The sequence below is a fragment of the Streptopelia decaocto genome (genome assembly GCF_964273445.1).
Source record: "Streptopelia decaocto genome assembly, chromosome: 2".
NCBI classification, from domain to species: domain Eukaryota; kingdom Metazoa; phylum Chordata; class Aves; order Columbiformes; family Columbidae; genus Streptopelia; species Streptopelia decaocto.
Genome location: NC_138655.1, coordinates 123224984 through 123240606, shown reverse-complemented (window position 1 = coordinate 123240606; position 15623 = coordinate 123224984). Strand labels below are relative to the sequence as shown.

The 15623-nt window shown below is 42.5% G+C and overlaps 1 protein-coding gene across 2 annotated transcripts in view; it reads right to left on the bottom strand.

Annotated features, from left to right (window-relative positions):
- Nucleotides 1-2470: 2470 nt before the first annotated feature.
- Nucleotides 2471-15623, bottom strand: part of THRB (thyroid hormone receptor beta) — a 162790-nt gene continuing 149637 nt past the window's right edge. For both annotated transcript variants that reach the window (XM_082045974.1, XM_082045975.1), the window contains exons 7-9: nt 14096-14242; nt 9346-9604; nt 2471-7876 (exon numbers count right to left, since the gene is read on the bottom strand). In XM_082045974.1, the coding sequence (XP_081902100.1) occupies nt 7635-7876; nt 9346-9604; nt 14096-14242 (648 nt within the window). In that variant the 3' untranslated portion in view covers nt 2471-7634. The remainder of the gene's footprint in view (nt 7877-9345; nt 9605-14095; nt 14243-15623) is intronic.

Sequence of the window (15623 nt, the reverse complement as noted above, 5' to 3'; positions counted from 1 at the left end):
GCCTTTTTTCTCCCTTTGGGACCTCTGCCTCAGGGATCCCACAAGTCACAGAATCATAGAACAGTTTGGGTTGGAAGGGACATTCAAAACTCATCTAGTCCAACCCCCCTGCAATGAGCTGGGACACCTTCAACTAGATCAGGTTGCTCAGAGCCCCGTCCAGCCTGGCCTTGAATGTCTCCAGGGTTGGGGCATCTACCACCTCTCTGGGCAACCTGGGCCAGTGTTTCACCACCTTCACTGTAAAAATTTCTTCCTTATATCTAGACTGAACCTCCGCTCCTTTAGTTTAAAACCATCACCCCTTGTCCTATTGCAACACACCCTGCTAAAAAGTCTGTCCCGATCTTTCTTACAGGCCCCTTTTCAGTACTGAAAGGCTGCAATAAGGTTTCCCCAGAGGTCTGTGCCTTTGCTGTACTGAGGGCTCCAGAGCTGGATACAGAACTCCAGGTGGGGTCTCACCACAGTGGAGTAGAAGGGCAGAATCACCTCCTTCGACCTGCTGGCAACCAGTCTCTCAGTACTCCTTGACCTCAGAAGTCTCAAAGTCTCATAAATTATTCTAAGGGGCTTAAAATTCTTCTTGAAACCTGCTTCTTGACCCTGGCAAAGTGATCTGTTTTCTGGCATGTCTGTCTTTGTGCCTACCAAGACCACTTGAGTAGGCACTTGAGTAGGGTCAGTGCTCCTCCCAGACACAGAGATGAGAGAGAAGAGAGAGATGGTCTGTGATCAAGTCTGAAAAGGAGTCCTCTCTACCTGATAAATGGTAAAGGAGTAGTGCAATGTGATAAGTACAGTGAAGGGACTTCTGTATTTTACTAATCCTTTACTTAGTTAAAAGGTGGTGCATTTGCAGTCACTCTTAATAAGAAAACGCTCCATTTTTAAATCATTGATGCTCTTGGGAATACCTCACTGTAGATGTGACCATGAGACACTTACACTTCTAAGTCCACACTGAGAAAACTCTCACTCACTGCCACGAAGGGGAAGGACAAACTGCAGTTATATGGTCAACAAAAGGCTCACAATGCACAAGGCAGCACACAACAAATTGAGAGCACACTCCTGCTGCCAGTGCCAGTGACCAGGGGAGAGAACTGACCATCATTCATGTCCTTCTCTGCAACAATAAACATGCACTGAAGCAAATACACATTACTGCCAGAATACCGCTCCCCTCCATAGACCTCACTCTATCTTTTTTTTTAAAACACATATTTCACCACTATGCACAGTGAAGCCTGAAAACATCACAGCCAATGCATGGGGGCTTCTGGTACCAGAATTATTTCTTCACACCGAGTAAATGAGTTGTTTCACAGCAAATCAATTCCTCGCTCCAGAGCTGCCCTGGAGGGCCTGAGCAGCCACATCACAGCTGCTTCAGTGCAAGCCCAGCAGAGGCTCTGGCAAGACGTCCTCACTCAGGTGCCTGAAGTGCTTGAAGGGATCTGATTTAAGGCAGAGCATGGATTTCACGCTTTCCCTCAGGCTCCTCAGATGGACCTTCTGCCTCTGAGCCCAGGCCCTCTTCCCATGGACAACAGTGGGAACAAACCCAGGAGGTGCCAGCACAGCGTTCCCCAGGGACACCGAGCCTGGTGTGGGGAAGAGGCTCCCACCGACACCAGGCACTGGGGGGCCAGGGAGCTCAGATCCCTCTGGAGGCTCCCAGCACCTCAGGTGGAAGGGCACCAGAAGAGGCACTGGCAGCCAGTAAGAGCCTGTGGAAATCACTGGGAAGCAACAGCCTGACATTGGTTTCCCCAGGCCAAGAAGTGTTTTTGGATTCAGGCGCTGAGATTTGCTTTTCTTCCTGACGGGAATGAAAGGACTGGAGGAGAAATCAAAACTGCAAAGGAACATGAGAATAGAGCCAATATCTGACTGAGAAGACCTTCTCCAACATGTAGCAGACCGAGGCAGGGAGAGTGTGAAGAAATGGGAAGCCTATTGCTGCCATCACACCATCCCCATCTAGACTGGGAACGGAGAAGGAAATAAAGGGCGTTCCCATTAAAAATGTAATTGAGTGAGACATAAATCAAGAGCCAGTTCACTGGAGTGAATTAAGTTTGGCTGATGTGAACAGTGGGGAAGTGAAAACCTTTTGCTGGGTGCCTGAGGGAGGGGTGGAGAGGAGATAAGATATGATGTAGGTGATGAAAGGGATGCAGGAGGATAGAAATGTGAACAGGTTAGAGCTGGTACAACATTTCGCTCAGTCCTACTTTTCCCATTCCAGCAGCCTGGCAGTGTGCAACAGAACTGATGAAAGAGCCTGCAACAAAGAGAAGGAGACAACAGGACCACTTTTCAGTTATAAGCTTTTTCTTTTTTAAAATTCAAGCTTACACAGTTATCTATGCCCACTATATTCATAATTACATTTTAATATCTGCATACAAAAGCTATGTAAAAATTATTTTCTTCCCCCAAATATACAAATTTTCTCTTTAGATAGTTTAAAACATTTGTGATCACAGATTTTTTTAATATATTTTAGGCTGAAAAAATATTACCAATCTAGCATAACTTGTAACACTGTTTGCAAAAAAATACATCATCCAAGGTACTTTGTTTTTTACCATATGGTGCGATGTTTGCCTTACCCTCAGGGCATGAAACTGATATAAAAAAATAAACCAAATAAGCAAACCCCACAAACCTCATAGACAAAGTAAGAAGTCCTCCCAACCAGCTCCATAAAAACAAATAAACAACCCAAACCACCCTTCTCTTCAAAAAAATTATGAATGACTAATTTGATGTATTTATGAGCAAACTAAAACCAAAGAGTGCTAAAGAGAAAAAGAATTTACAGTATGTCAGCTAGTTCATGCCCTGATACGATCTTTACCAACATTAAATGTGTAATTAAATAAAGTGTCTTTTAATGTTTTACATTGTGCTCAGTAATTTACATAAACTTAATCTACACCCGGGTGCTGATGTAGATTGACATTTGATTGTCTTGTGCATAAACAAGGTCAGCTTTTAAAGAAGGTAAACTGTGCAATGGACAGTCACAAACAACTTATTACCTGCACAATATTGCTTTTTGAAGGCGACACCAGTCAATGTGGATACACACAAATAATGCATACTCTTTGCATTTGCTAACATCTATACGACACAATAAAACTTTGTGATAAGGCCAAACCTTTTTTTTTTGTTTGTTTTTAATTTTAAAGCAAAAATATACCATAGTAAAAAAATGTGCTCACACCATTTTGAGTCTTTAAGTGGAAAATAAATCTCTATCACACTAGAATAAAATTCTCTCTATAAAATTTAAATACAGATCACTTCATCGCTATATCAAAAGGAAACGTCTGGCAATCATTTCCAGATGATCACAATAACAAGACACATTAAGAGGTTCTGTCACCCCTTCCTTTGTGAAAAGATACATGTTGAACACTTTCAATTGCCCTCACAGTGAGAGGAATCCATTCCATGGTTGTGGATTTTGATTCTGTCAGTGAAAAAGGTTTAGCCTTAGGAATGCTGGCTACATCTCAAAACCATAAGACTGATTTTTATAATTTATGATTCATGCAGCAAGAAGTCAATATGACACATACAGGTTAGAGTTCCATAGCATAAAAATACATCACTAGCAATGACATGCTCCGCTTGTGATCAACGGCCCTGTCTTGGCAGATTTCTGATATAAACGGTGTTTCTGGACAGTTTCTTCCTCTTTCTGATGCCTGCCTCTGAAGAAGCAAGTAGTCTGCTCAAGGATGATTTTTGACCCTAGGAGGTCTAAATCTAACATCTACATTTTGGCAGAATGTAAACAAATGCATGTCTATATATGTCATTATAAATATCATAACTTAACTGAGATTACACATTAAATGAATACCTAAATGCACATGTTGCTCAGGGCAAAACCATGAATGGCGACAATCACGAAGAATCTTCTATGTAAGACCCACACGTAGACCACAAAGCAAACGTGAGAGTGAGGTGGCACCATCAGAAGTGAGACTCTGGGCGGCACTGGAAAGTGGACATTTGTTATTTCACTCAGAAGGCCAGCCACTACAAAGGATACAATTGCAGTTCTGATGTCTGCCACTCAGACGGTCAACCCAGTGGCTCAACCCTACAACAGCTTGAGACCACTGATCTTGAAAAGCAAGTATGTCTTTGCAGAACTAAGATCAGTACCCAGCGGTGAGAGTCTCCAAGAGCATCCTCATGGGATCTAGGTTTGCTCTCATGATCACATAAACCAGGACTCATACTGAGGGAGTCAATGAAGTCACACAAAGTAAGACTGGTAGGACATCAGAGGCCATTAGATGTCAGTACATCAAATCTGTCAAACTAAGAGCTTGGTTTTAGTTTTCTACTGAGGAATACTACTAATCCCCCTCTGTCAATCAGTGCCAGGCTCCAACTTACTCTAAAAAGCTGGAAAAGTACGTTGACAGATGTCCTTTCTGTGTAGAGCACCACTAGACCTGTCAAACCTGGCTGCCTGATTTTAGGCACTTCAGTCCACCTGCAGTCACCTAAGGAGGGAGCCCTGATGAAGCAAAACTCCAAACTGCATCACCATCTCAGGAAGTCAGGCTACTAGCTCGGATGCCAAGTGCAGTGTATGTGCATATCCATTTATGCAGGCTGTTTTAAAACTTTGGAACTTGCCATGGTAGACCTGGGGGCCATATTTCTGTATGAGCAATTATTTTTACAGCAGCCAGTGTGAAAAGTGTTAATTCTCAGCACTGTCTCAATCTGCAGTTCTCTTCAGGGGGTTTCAAGTTCTTTCATCTCTTACTGCTTCCCTAAGTTAATCCAGTAACTCTCACATTTTTATCTAACCTCTGGTCTTTATTTATTTTTGATTGATGCAGTCCTGACAATCCCAAGTGTTCAAAAGCCTCAGTAGTTATAAGTCACTGTTGGGTGGTGACTTCCCACCTAAATAATCAACAGTTAGGCTACTGATTTTCTTTATAGCCCAAAGGACAAGAATTGCTGACCTTAATGACAGACTGAACCTCTCAAGCAGCAGCACAACTCCAGGAACTGAAACACTGAAAAATACATGAAGCATCATGGACCTTGTAGTGAGATAATTGTGAATACTACTAGGACAAACATGATTTTTTTTTTCTCCTGGGTCTCATCTGCAGCACAGACAAAAGCTTGTACGCTAATTCAAGCTCACATTTAGCAAACAGGTGAGATATTCGCACTGGTGCAGAGCAGAGCTCCAAAAGACATGCACATTTCTCTCTTCTTTGCAAGCTACTGTGGGTATAAATGCAAGAAACAGATCAGTTGTTTTTTCTTTGCTTTCTCTATATGCTGTCAGTTTGCTAGGAAGCCATCCCCAAATCAGATGTCTAGCACTCTTTACTGACTGTAGATGCTGCTCATCTGAGATTCTGCACAAGTACGTATGAGTTCATCACATTGTCTGGCCTCTGGTTCCAAAAAGCCAGAAAGTTTCTAACCCATTGTCCCCAGGACATAGTGCTCTACAAGGAATGTGAATGGAGACTGAGGTTGTTAACAGATATGCTTCGAGACGGAGCAAACACAGCCTGCAACTGAGGTTCTTCAACTTCAGCAAACATTTAAGAACAAATTTCCAATGGTCTGTCTTACTTGCGACCTGCAAAAAAACCCTAAACACCCCATTGTGTTTTATGTTCTCAGAAAATTATGGGTACAATACCTAAGTGATAACATCAGTGCTCACAACTTATCACAGGTGCATAGGATATCAAGGAACAGGGAGAACAAGATTCCACATCCCTGAAAACACAGCCAATAGCACTCCAAATGCTTTCTCCGTGATGTAGGGAAAGAGGGGTAGAAAGTATTTAACCCCTGACACACCCATGCTGTGTTTCACCTATAAGATAAGTTTTCCTGAGGATGATGTTTTCATGAGGGAATAAACATATAACATATAGTTTTAGATATGGGCCGTGGGCTTTGAAAGTCAACACATCCACCCTAACAATGCCCACTGAGACATGCCAGGCAAATACATCAATAAATAGCAGAGAAAGAAACTGGTACAAATGAATGCACAACGCAAAAGAACGTGAGATATGAGGAAGTGTGAAACATACGAATGAAGTCTCTGGTTCCGAGAAAGAGCCAGAAGGATGCTTTTTATGTATCATACAAATTCAGAGAATGGTTTAATATCAAGTTTATAAAACCCAGGGACAACACCCCTGAATGGAGATGGATGACAGAGAGGAATCTCTACCTATAATGCCCTCATCACCGGACTCCCGACATTCCAGGACTGTGAGAATTGGCTTGCAGATTTCGGCAGCAGGACATCCTGTCATTGCTCAGTTCAGTTCCTGCTAGTGCAGTTAGTGGAAATAATTAAGGGAATCGAGAGAGAATCTAGACAAACGAAACATATACAGACACCAAGGAGGGAGAACCTAGCTGATCAACACACATACAGACACACATGCACAGGAAAGAGTGAGAGGAGAGAAGGAAGAGGGAAGATAAAAAGATGGAAATATGTTTAAGACAACTGCTGAAGATTTGTAATTATATATATATAAAATTATATATATATGTGCATATAAACTTTATATATATATATATAAAAAACAAAAGATTACTGCCAAGCAACGCTACTGTATTACTGGAATAAAGCTGTACAGTCTTGAGTGTCCTGAATAACGCTGTTTCTGTCCCATTTGAAGGTCACCCCATTTGGTTCATTCTCCTTGTCCTCATTCTGTGAGCATTCACTTCCCTGAATAACTCCAAGGAAAGCCTGCTATCCTGACAGAGAGACTTCTCCTTCAAACCTCAGAAAGAGCAGACCTCTCCACTCTCTGGAAAAGCACCCCAGAGAATCAAATTCCCCTCCTTACTCCAACAGACCTTCTAGTGAAGTTACCTGGAGTTCAAATGCAGTGAGAACGGAAGGATCTTACTTTCTTATACACATGGAAAAAAAAAAAAAGAGTCAGTCCCTTCTAACATTCTGCATTATTTTAAGTACTTGATTTATGAGGCACAGTTAAACTCTACCTGCTGGAACAATCTTCAGAAAATGATGGGATCATAATAATGATGAAGATCCTAGATCATAATGGTGATTGTTACAATAACAACAACCATGAAGCCTAAAATGTCATGTCATGAATTAGTCACTTGTGACCTGCAAAACGAGGTAATACTAGACAGCATCGCCGGGGTCAAATCAACAATAGCTGGTCTAACTTGGAGGCCAATTTATTTTCTGCCACTTCAATTTCTCTCCCGTATTTTCCAAGCAACGATGTGTTTGAGCTGGTGACCACGCAAGTGCTGGTGAATGAGACTGGTCTGTTTGTATTTTCACTGCTAAGCTGTCAAAGCATTCACATCAAAGGACTGAAGAACAAATTGCAATAGTCACAATACCCGCATTAAAGGGATGTTTTCATCCATGTGTATACAGCTGCCCCCCAGCAACCCCAAACAAAAACCCAAACATAAACCCAACCCCGCCTCAGGAAACAGAAGAGACCGAAAGAAGAAGAACAAACAGAGGTGAGAAGAGCCGGGCAACGGGATGACATGACAGCCAGTAGTGCGACGGCGGGGTGTGGAGAACCGCTCCAGTCTTTCTAATCCTCAAACACTTCCAGAAACAAGGGAGGGAAGAGTTCTGTGGGGCATTCCACCTTCATGTGCAGGAAGCGGCTGGCGTGGCAGGCGCCGATCATTCGCAGGTCCGTCACTTTCATCAGCAGTTTTGGCCAAAAGTGTGCAACATGGTGTTTTCTGTAATTAATGTAGTGTTCGAATGCCAGGAGGAAACCCTCTTGACACTTTTCTATTCTCTCGATGCAAACAAGGCCTGGGCGATCTGTAGATATAAAGGAAAATTATTGTTATTACTTATTGACTTTCAATGAATTCCTGATCATAAATCAGGAAAAACAGGATGATTCTGTTGTTAAGAAGGAAAGCATGGAGACCAAGGCTCTGCCACAAACTACTTTTTTGACCCTGGATACCTCATTTATCAGTACTAGCCCTGTTAAAACAAGGAGATAATCCTTCCTTTCTCCATGCTTTGCCTACTTTGCCCATTTAGATTATACCTGTTTGGGAAGCATTTCCTCACAGTGACTAGAGCAACAGATTCCTGATCTCAGCTAAGGCTTCTATCCGTATCTTACTGTGAAACAACTAATAAAGAACAACAAAATAAAATTCCTTGTCATATATCTAAATTCCAGTTCTTTCCCATCTGTTTTGCTACATCAGACCAGGGCTTTGATCCAGCTTTGATCCACAGGTGAGCTGCAAGGGAGACTGTTATGGAGCGCCAAGGAACAGCAAAGGCCAAAAGTTTGGTTGAGCATCTCAACCGGCACCCAGACGGGCGCTGGGAAAGCTCCTTTCTCAAGTCATTCTTCAGGAGACACTTCTGGGAAAGCAGGTCCTCGGAACTGCCTTCTGAAACCCCTACTCATCTATCACTGTGTAGGGGACTAGAAAGAATTAAAAATGTTTTGATTGGGAAGGTCAAGTGCTGTGTTGTGATTAATGTGGAAACCTTTCTGCCCACGAGTGCTTGTAAATCACTGTGTATTGTTATTCAGTGCCCAGTCTTCAAAGTGGTCTTAAAACAAAATCTTGCCAAACCTGCCACTGCCCAAGAATGGAATTTCCTCTTTGGGTGGGCACAGGCAGTGGAAGCATATTTGAAAACACACTCGATCCGAGAGGGGAAGAAACTCTTTGGAAACCATGTGAAATGGTCTGTGCTGCTTCTGTATCACGCCACCAGGAGACCAGTCACAAATGGTCCCAGCGTGAGGAAACGGCACAGCTCTCACACGCCCGTTAGCAAGCGGAGCAGCTGTTAAGTAGGAAAACAAGAAGGCACGTCAAACTAAGCATAGGACATTGATGGAGATGTGCGTGAATTGTGCTTCCCGCCCAGCGCATGACAGTGCCTAGGGGAAAAGGGAATATATTGTAAGGACAACTGTTGCTAAATTACCAGTTTTTCATTCAAGGAAAATTGGCTCAGAATCAGATCTGCTTTCTTTCTGATGATCATCCCTGCCTCCTCCCTGACCACTGAACTGAGCCAGGTGTGTTACCAAAGCCACTTCTCTGCCCATTGCTCTGAATACCCTGAATTTTTTTCCTAGTGCTTACTAAACTAGTTCTAAGCTGCATTGGGATTTAGAGAGAATTTCTCCACATTACCCTAGTCAGCACTAGAAGCTCTAACACACTGTATTTCTTTTAAAAAGAGGCTTGTGACAAAGACTAAAGAGTTTAAAAGTGGTTGAGGTCCCAATATATTTCTGTTCTCACCTGATGACATGAGCAGAACAGCCTGAAGAAGGGCAACCTCGGTGTCATCCAGGTTAAATGAAGAAAGAGACATGCCCAGGTCAAAAATGGCATCAGACACTACGCCAAGACCCCCATTTTTCAGCTGGCCCCTTGTTACCGCCATCTCCCCATTTAGTGTTAAAGTCTCACTCTCGGGGTCATAGCGAACTGCTGCTCGGAGGGACATTATCTCCATACAGCAGCCTTTCAGAAGGATGATCTGGTCTTCACATGGTAGCTGCAGAAATTATAAATGGTAAAGAAAAAAATGTGCTTTTCAAACTGAGTAGGTTTTACAATTACAATAAATCCACGAGCATGAAGTTGCAGTTCACACCCCAGGATGCTACCTTGCGTGGTACAGCTACCCTCCAAACACACTGCTGAACGGCTAGTTCCAGTGCAACGCAGAAACCTCCAAGACTCGTATTCCGGCTTCGAGAAACTGCTGGCAGGATAATATCCCACACACCCTTAGGAAACCTAGCGATGACACAGTGCTAGGCAAGTGGTCCTGGGCGAGATACTCAAAGCAAACCAAGCTGGTTCAGATGCTGAAGTGACCCAACTTGCAGAAGTGTTGCTCTCTGTGGGACTGTTCAGGTTGTGGGAGCATTACAAAATTAAGTTCAATAAACCTGAAGAACGTAGCTTTCCCTTTTGCAGAGCATTTCACAAAGTGTGAAGGGTGAAGCAGACCTGGCAGTTGCCAGGTTGGTGGTAACACATACTATTGGTTTTGTCTCCCATCAGGGGTGGATCTAACTGAGACGGCTGAAGCGGTCACCGTTCTCAGTTGTTCACCCTTCTCTCTTCTACCTCTGCGCTCCCTCAGCTTACAACTTCGTATAGCAGAATAAACTATAATTGGGGCTGCTACAGAGCTCAGCCATCCCAGTTAAACTCACTTCCAGTCATACTTATTTCTTATCTGACCAGAGGAAAAGAAAGAGATTCAGGAGGGATGCAGCCTGCTTTTTAAACAAAAGGAGTGAAATAATTTTTTTTTTATCCAGAAGAGACACCTCAATCAGTGGGATATGTACTCTTAATTCTTACAGCCTAGTTAAACAACAGAGAACTTATTAAGCTATATTTAGCCTAGTAAGGCTGACCTCCCTGGGCTCTCTGCATTATTTCTGGACAGAGAGAAAATCAGTGGTACAGCTCCAGCTTTTATGCTGATGCATAAGGCATGATCTTCAGGGTATGTAGCTAGACTTGTCTTTTCCACAATGTTAAAAAAAGGTAAGCTGCCTGAATTCGTGGAGGTAGGTTCTGTATTTATAAAGTGTCAGCAGGATGCTGGAAAAATGTGTTCTGTTAAGCATGTCTTTATGTTTTCATAGGAATTCAATGATAGCAAAAAGTACCGAGACTATTTTGAGACTGTCACTAAACGAACAGCAAAGGGACATGTATATGAAAAAGCAACTAATTTCTACTTGGATTGAAAGGAGGCAAGAATCCATCCATTTCTGACTCATACAAAGTTATTGTATTTACCTGATCTGAAATTCAAATTGAAAAAAAATCAAACCACCAATTCTAGGTTTACATGGCAACTGTGTGCTCGCCAAGTAAGTACCTTGATTTGGTGTAAAATGATATAGAGTGAATGTCAGACAGTTACCTAATGCAAACGGAAAGCAGATGCCTGTTAGAGTTTTAAGCACAGAGCCAGCCCCAGTCAGAAAAAGGATTTGAATCATGCAGCTATTTTTCCAGCAGTGCCAACTTCAGGTGTAAACTGTTTGATAGACAAGAAAAATGACTCATCCTGTTCAGGGCAAATTACTTTCTCTGCAGATTGCATTCAGCTCAGCAGCAGTGTAGGGAAGGCTGCAGAGGCAAATGACACCATTTGGCAGCTGAGACTGAAGTAGGGAAAGAAACAGAGTAAGAAATAAAACTAAAATTTAAAAATAAATAAATAAATAAATAAATGTGTGAGAGCAACCACAAAGAGATATCGGAAGAGGTAACTGTAGAGAAAAAAAGGGACATGAAACAGTGGGAGAAGGGAGAAAGGAGAAGAAAAGAAAAATTAAGAAAAAAAAACTAAGTAGAAGGAAGAATGGTGGAAAAGAAACAGACCAATAACATTTGGGAAGATATTTTGTGACTCCTCAGCTCTTTTATTAATGAGCCACTAAACCAATGAGAATTTTCTTCCTACTTGAACATACTTAAAACTTCTTCAATGGTAGTGGTGATCTGACTATGCCTGTCCTCTACCTGCTTTCCTAATTCTGAAAGACACACAGGACATCTGTTGCACAGATGGCAAGCCTCCAGTCTTATCTGCCAGCAGCAGCAATTACCAAAAACAGGGGGCTTGAAGGTCTACTCCCAACTACACAGGTTTTAATGTTGCCTACACCTATCACTTGAGTGTTGCTAGCAGTACACCTTCCAGGAGTGTGGTCAACACACGTGACTGATCTGTCACATGCTGTCCTTTCCTTCTCTCTCCACAGGGACAAAAAGCAGAAGGCAGGAACCTGGGGTGCCCAACTCAGCAGCACATACTGGCAGCCACCACAGGTGTGACACGGCACCGTGCAGTTGAGCTGAGCTGGGCTACCTAGGAGAGTATTTATAATACAGAGCCTTACCCGACATGGAATGACTGATGCCTGTGACACCTAAACTCACATCACACTGATTAAGTGCTCCTCAACCTTCATTTTTTAAGCACAAGTAAATGAGTTTTTCTTAAACTTCGGTTACTCTGGGATTAGATTCTTGCTTTGAGGCACAGGCCAGTGGATGTACAGGAACTGAGCTGGGCTCTTCCACTGCTTTGCTGGCTTGTGCATGTGCCCAAAAAAGAGACAAAGAAGTAAAAGGGGCTGTGGAAATGTAAAGAGGCCCTGCCCATCCTTCACAGTGATTTGCTACACTCTACACTTGAGTCTCCATGGAAATGAAGACTGGGATAATGTTTAAATGCTTTGCAGGTCCTATGGGAGAAAGGAGGGCTCCTTCCCATAAACAAACCCACAGTGTTGCTTCTAAGAAAAATATATGGGTTAAAAACACTAATGAAATAAAGTTAACACGATGATGCCCCATCAAAAAGGAGGAAACATTTATCATTTTCTTTATGCTACTGCAGGAGCTATTCTATATGAGAGCTTGGAAGACAGCTGTCCTGTTCCTTTGCATTCACAAGTTGTGTCTCACTCTGCCATCAAACCCTGCTCTACACAGGTGTCAGGCTTACACAGTGGCTCAGCTGTAAACAAAACCAGTCCTAGCTGAGCTGTGTAACCTACAGAAGTCATACACAATGATGCCTTAAGGTCTTCATCGGTGCTTCCTGCCCAGCTCTGACACAAGTGGACCCACGGTAGCCAGGAGGGGTAGGGGATGTCAGACGGGCACTGCAGTCTGTGTGTGACTGGCAAAGCTTTCTAAACTAAAAAGTCCACCTTGGTATGTCGCTGCAACTTCCCACCAACAAATGCCATCCAAGGAGACAGATTTCCTCAGACACTGAATGCTGCATGGGCCTCTGGATCTATGGACACATTCCTTGTATTTTAAAATCTTCATGCTTGGCCACTATTTCATGCTTTCTTGGCTGATGGAGCCAATGCTGAGGTTAGCCAGGGAGAGCTATTTACACTGTGCCAACTATTGGTATTTACCTCTTCTTGTTCTGTAGGCACCAGAGGACATAAATAGCTCTCCTTGACATATTTTAAAGAAAAGCTGCCAGCCACAGAAGAGTAAAATACTATGGCTGCCTTAAACTTCCTTCCTGACTGCTGTTCAGTTACTAAGAGGAAAACTGTTCCCAAGTCAGGGAGCCCAGCGAACCCACTGACCATGGTCACTCCTGTTTTGAATGTCATTCACTTGGCATTTCACTAGCAGAGTCAAGTGCTGCTCTGCAGCGTGGGCGAGCAGGCAGGCATCCTTCCATGGCCGGACTGGGGATATTTCCAGACTAAAAATCCTGTGGTTGTGGATACTAAGGGACTGACAAGAGTTAAAATGACTAAGATTATTAAGACTGAAGTATTACTCCAGGCTGTGGCTGTGATAACATTTTTTAAATTAGGAAAAAAAAAATCATCAGATTCCACCTGGTCCCTTAAAAAAATGATACCCCAGTGTAAATGAGATCAGCCTAGGGCCTCTGTTATTCCTTATGTGCAACCAACTCTACTTATTGCACATTTTACATGTGAGTATCCACCTGGAGTGACAACCCATTACTTCTACAGACTCTTTTAAGCACAACCTCCCTGTTCAGGAAAAGCATGTCTGGGGAACACAATGAGGCAAGTGTCATTCCTGGATAGGGATGTTTTTGAAGAATTTGTTAGTGCATAGACCCAACTCCACAATACTGTACCTGCCAAGGAGCCAGAAAGCACAGAGGGAACTGTGTGCTGGAAGATCTCATTAAACGTATCAAAGATGCTTCTAGACAGTCTCTTTTTGCTCACTTGCTTTGTTCAAGGCCACCTCTAAAGACACAATCAAGTCCCTAATGAACCATGATGACTTCTAGATGAACAAAATCAGGATTTCAGTAATCACAGGAAAAAGAAAATTCATAACAAGCCAGATGATTCTAGTCTCATCTGTTCTGAGTCTCTTTTAGATTTTTCTGGTTTTAAACATAGTGAATTTTTTAGTCCCATGCCAGGACTATTTTGAATAGTTTTTAACAACAGGCATATAAATGAGGAGTGCAAGGAAGTCTTCTTACCTCACAAAACATAGGCAACTTTTTGGCAAAATCCACCACTCTTGTAATCGCTGGTGTGATAATTTTTGTAAACTGGCTGAAGGCTTCTAAATCCACTTTCCCACCTTCTGGGGCATTAACTATTGGTGCCTGTCCAATGTCTTCTGGCTAAAGATATAAAGAAATATATTTAAGGGAACAATCTCTCTTAGAGCAAGTATTTTATACTCTCAAATTCCCGCTTGGTGACAGAAGATATGCTAAAATAACACTATTAATTTCATAAGTAATGGCCATTATGCCACAAAATGTCAATTTGCTTGTGAGGCATTTGTGAAAGACGTGACTGCACAGGAGAAATGGGTGACTGCCATGCTGCTACCCATCCTGTGTGGGCAGCTGCATCTTTGTGCACATGCAGTTTCTTCCTTGTGCCTGGATCTGAATATTTTGTGGGCGTAGCTTAAAAATATAGGCATGTTCCTGTTTCTTACAGGTGATGAGATCTCTCCAGTTTCTCTAGAAGCAATGGAGCTAAGGTGACTTGTTGCCCCCAAGAAGATGCTCAGAGCTTTGCAGAATTTGGCTCTTTCACCTACTCAAAGTTCTAAAATCCTCCGTAGAACAGATTGCCTGGTATCACTGAGCTCCAGGAAACTGCCAAGGCCCGTTTCCAAAACTGGGCTAAAACAACTCATGACTAAGACTGGGCTAATACAAAGATAGTCTGGATACAGTGACTAGAATTTGAACTCGTCTGGGTAAAGTTTTGGTTGAAAATCACCTTCTGCATGACTTCAGCCCCAGGCTTCTCCACAAGTAAAGAAAAATTATTTTGAGGATTTCAGTAGGGATATGCAAATAAATAGTTTCAAGCAGAATCTATGATAAGTGGTTTTTATTCCAACTACATTTTAACTTGTTCACCTGATTCTATGACAGCTTGTCAATGTTACCATGTATTTTAAAAACAGACACAGCAAAGCTGTTCTGTTTGCTGAGTGCGGTTGTAAAAGACCTGCCAACCACCATGCAGAGGTTTCATTTTGTTCACATTAGAGAGTCAAAAACTGGATAAGACACAGAGAAGGAGGCCTTTAAGACTGATGGACTTCATGACATTTATATAAGGGCACTTAAGATGGGGAGATGCTCAAAGTGGTGTCTATAATAAAAACTTGTGCCTGCCAGTTTTTTAAAGCAACACATCACAAAAGATCCTTCCACAGCTCTTTCACCAATCTGAATCCAAATCTAACTTCTTTCAAGAAAACACTCAGCAACACATTAATGAAGCAAGCACCAATTGTAAAGGAACAATGAAGAGGACTGGGCTCAATTATCCGATGGTTCCTACTAAAAAACTCAAATAATCCCAGTTCTAGGCTCTCTCCCTCCCTGAATCTTGGCAAACTAAACCACATTGTCTGTGTGCTCATGATAAACAACCTTCAGCACTTCCAAGCAAGAAGACCAAATGCTTAAAACCATGCACAACATTGTCATGGAGAAAAAGAAAGAACACAGGCTTTTCTTGGGAAAGTCAAAA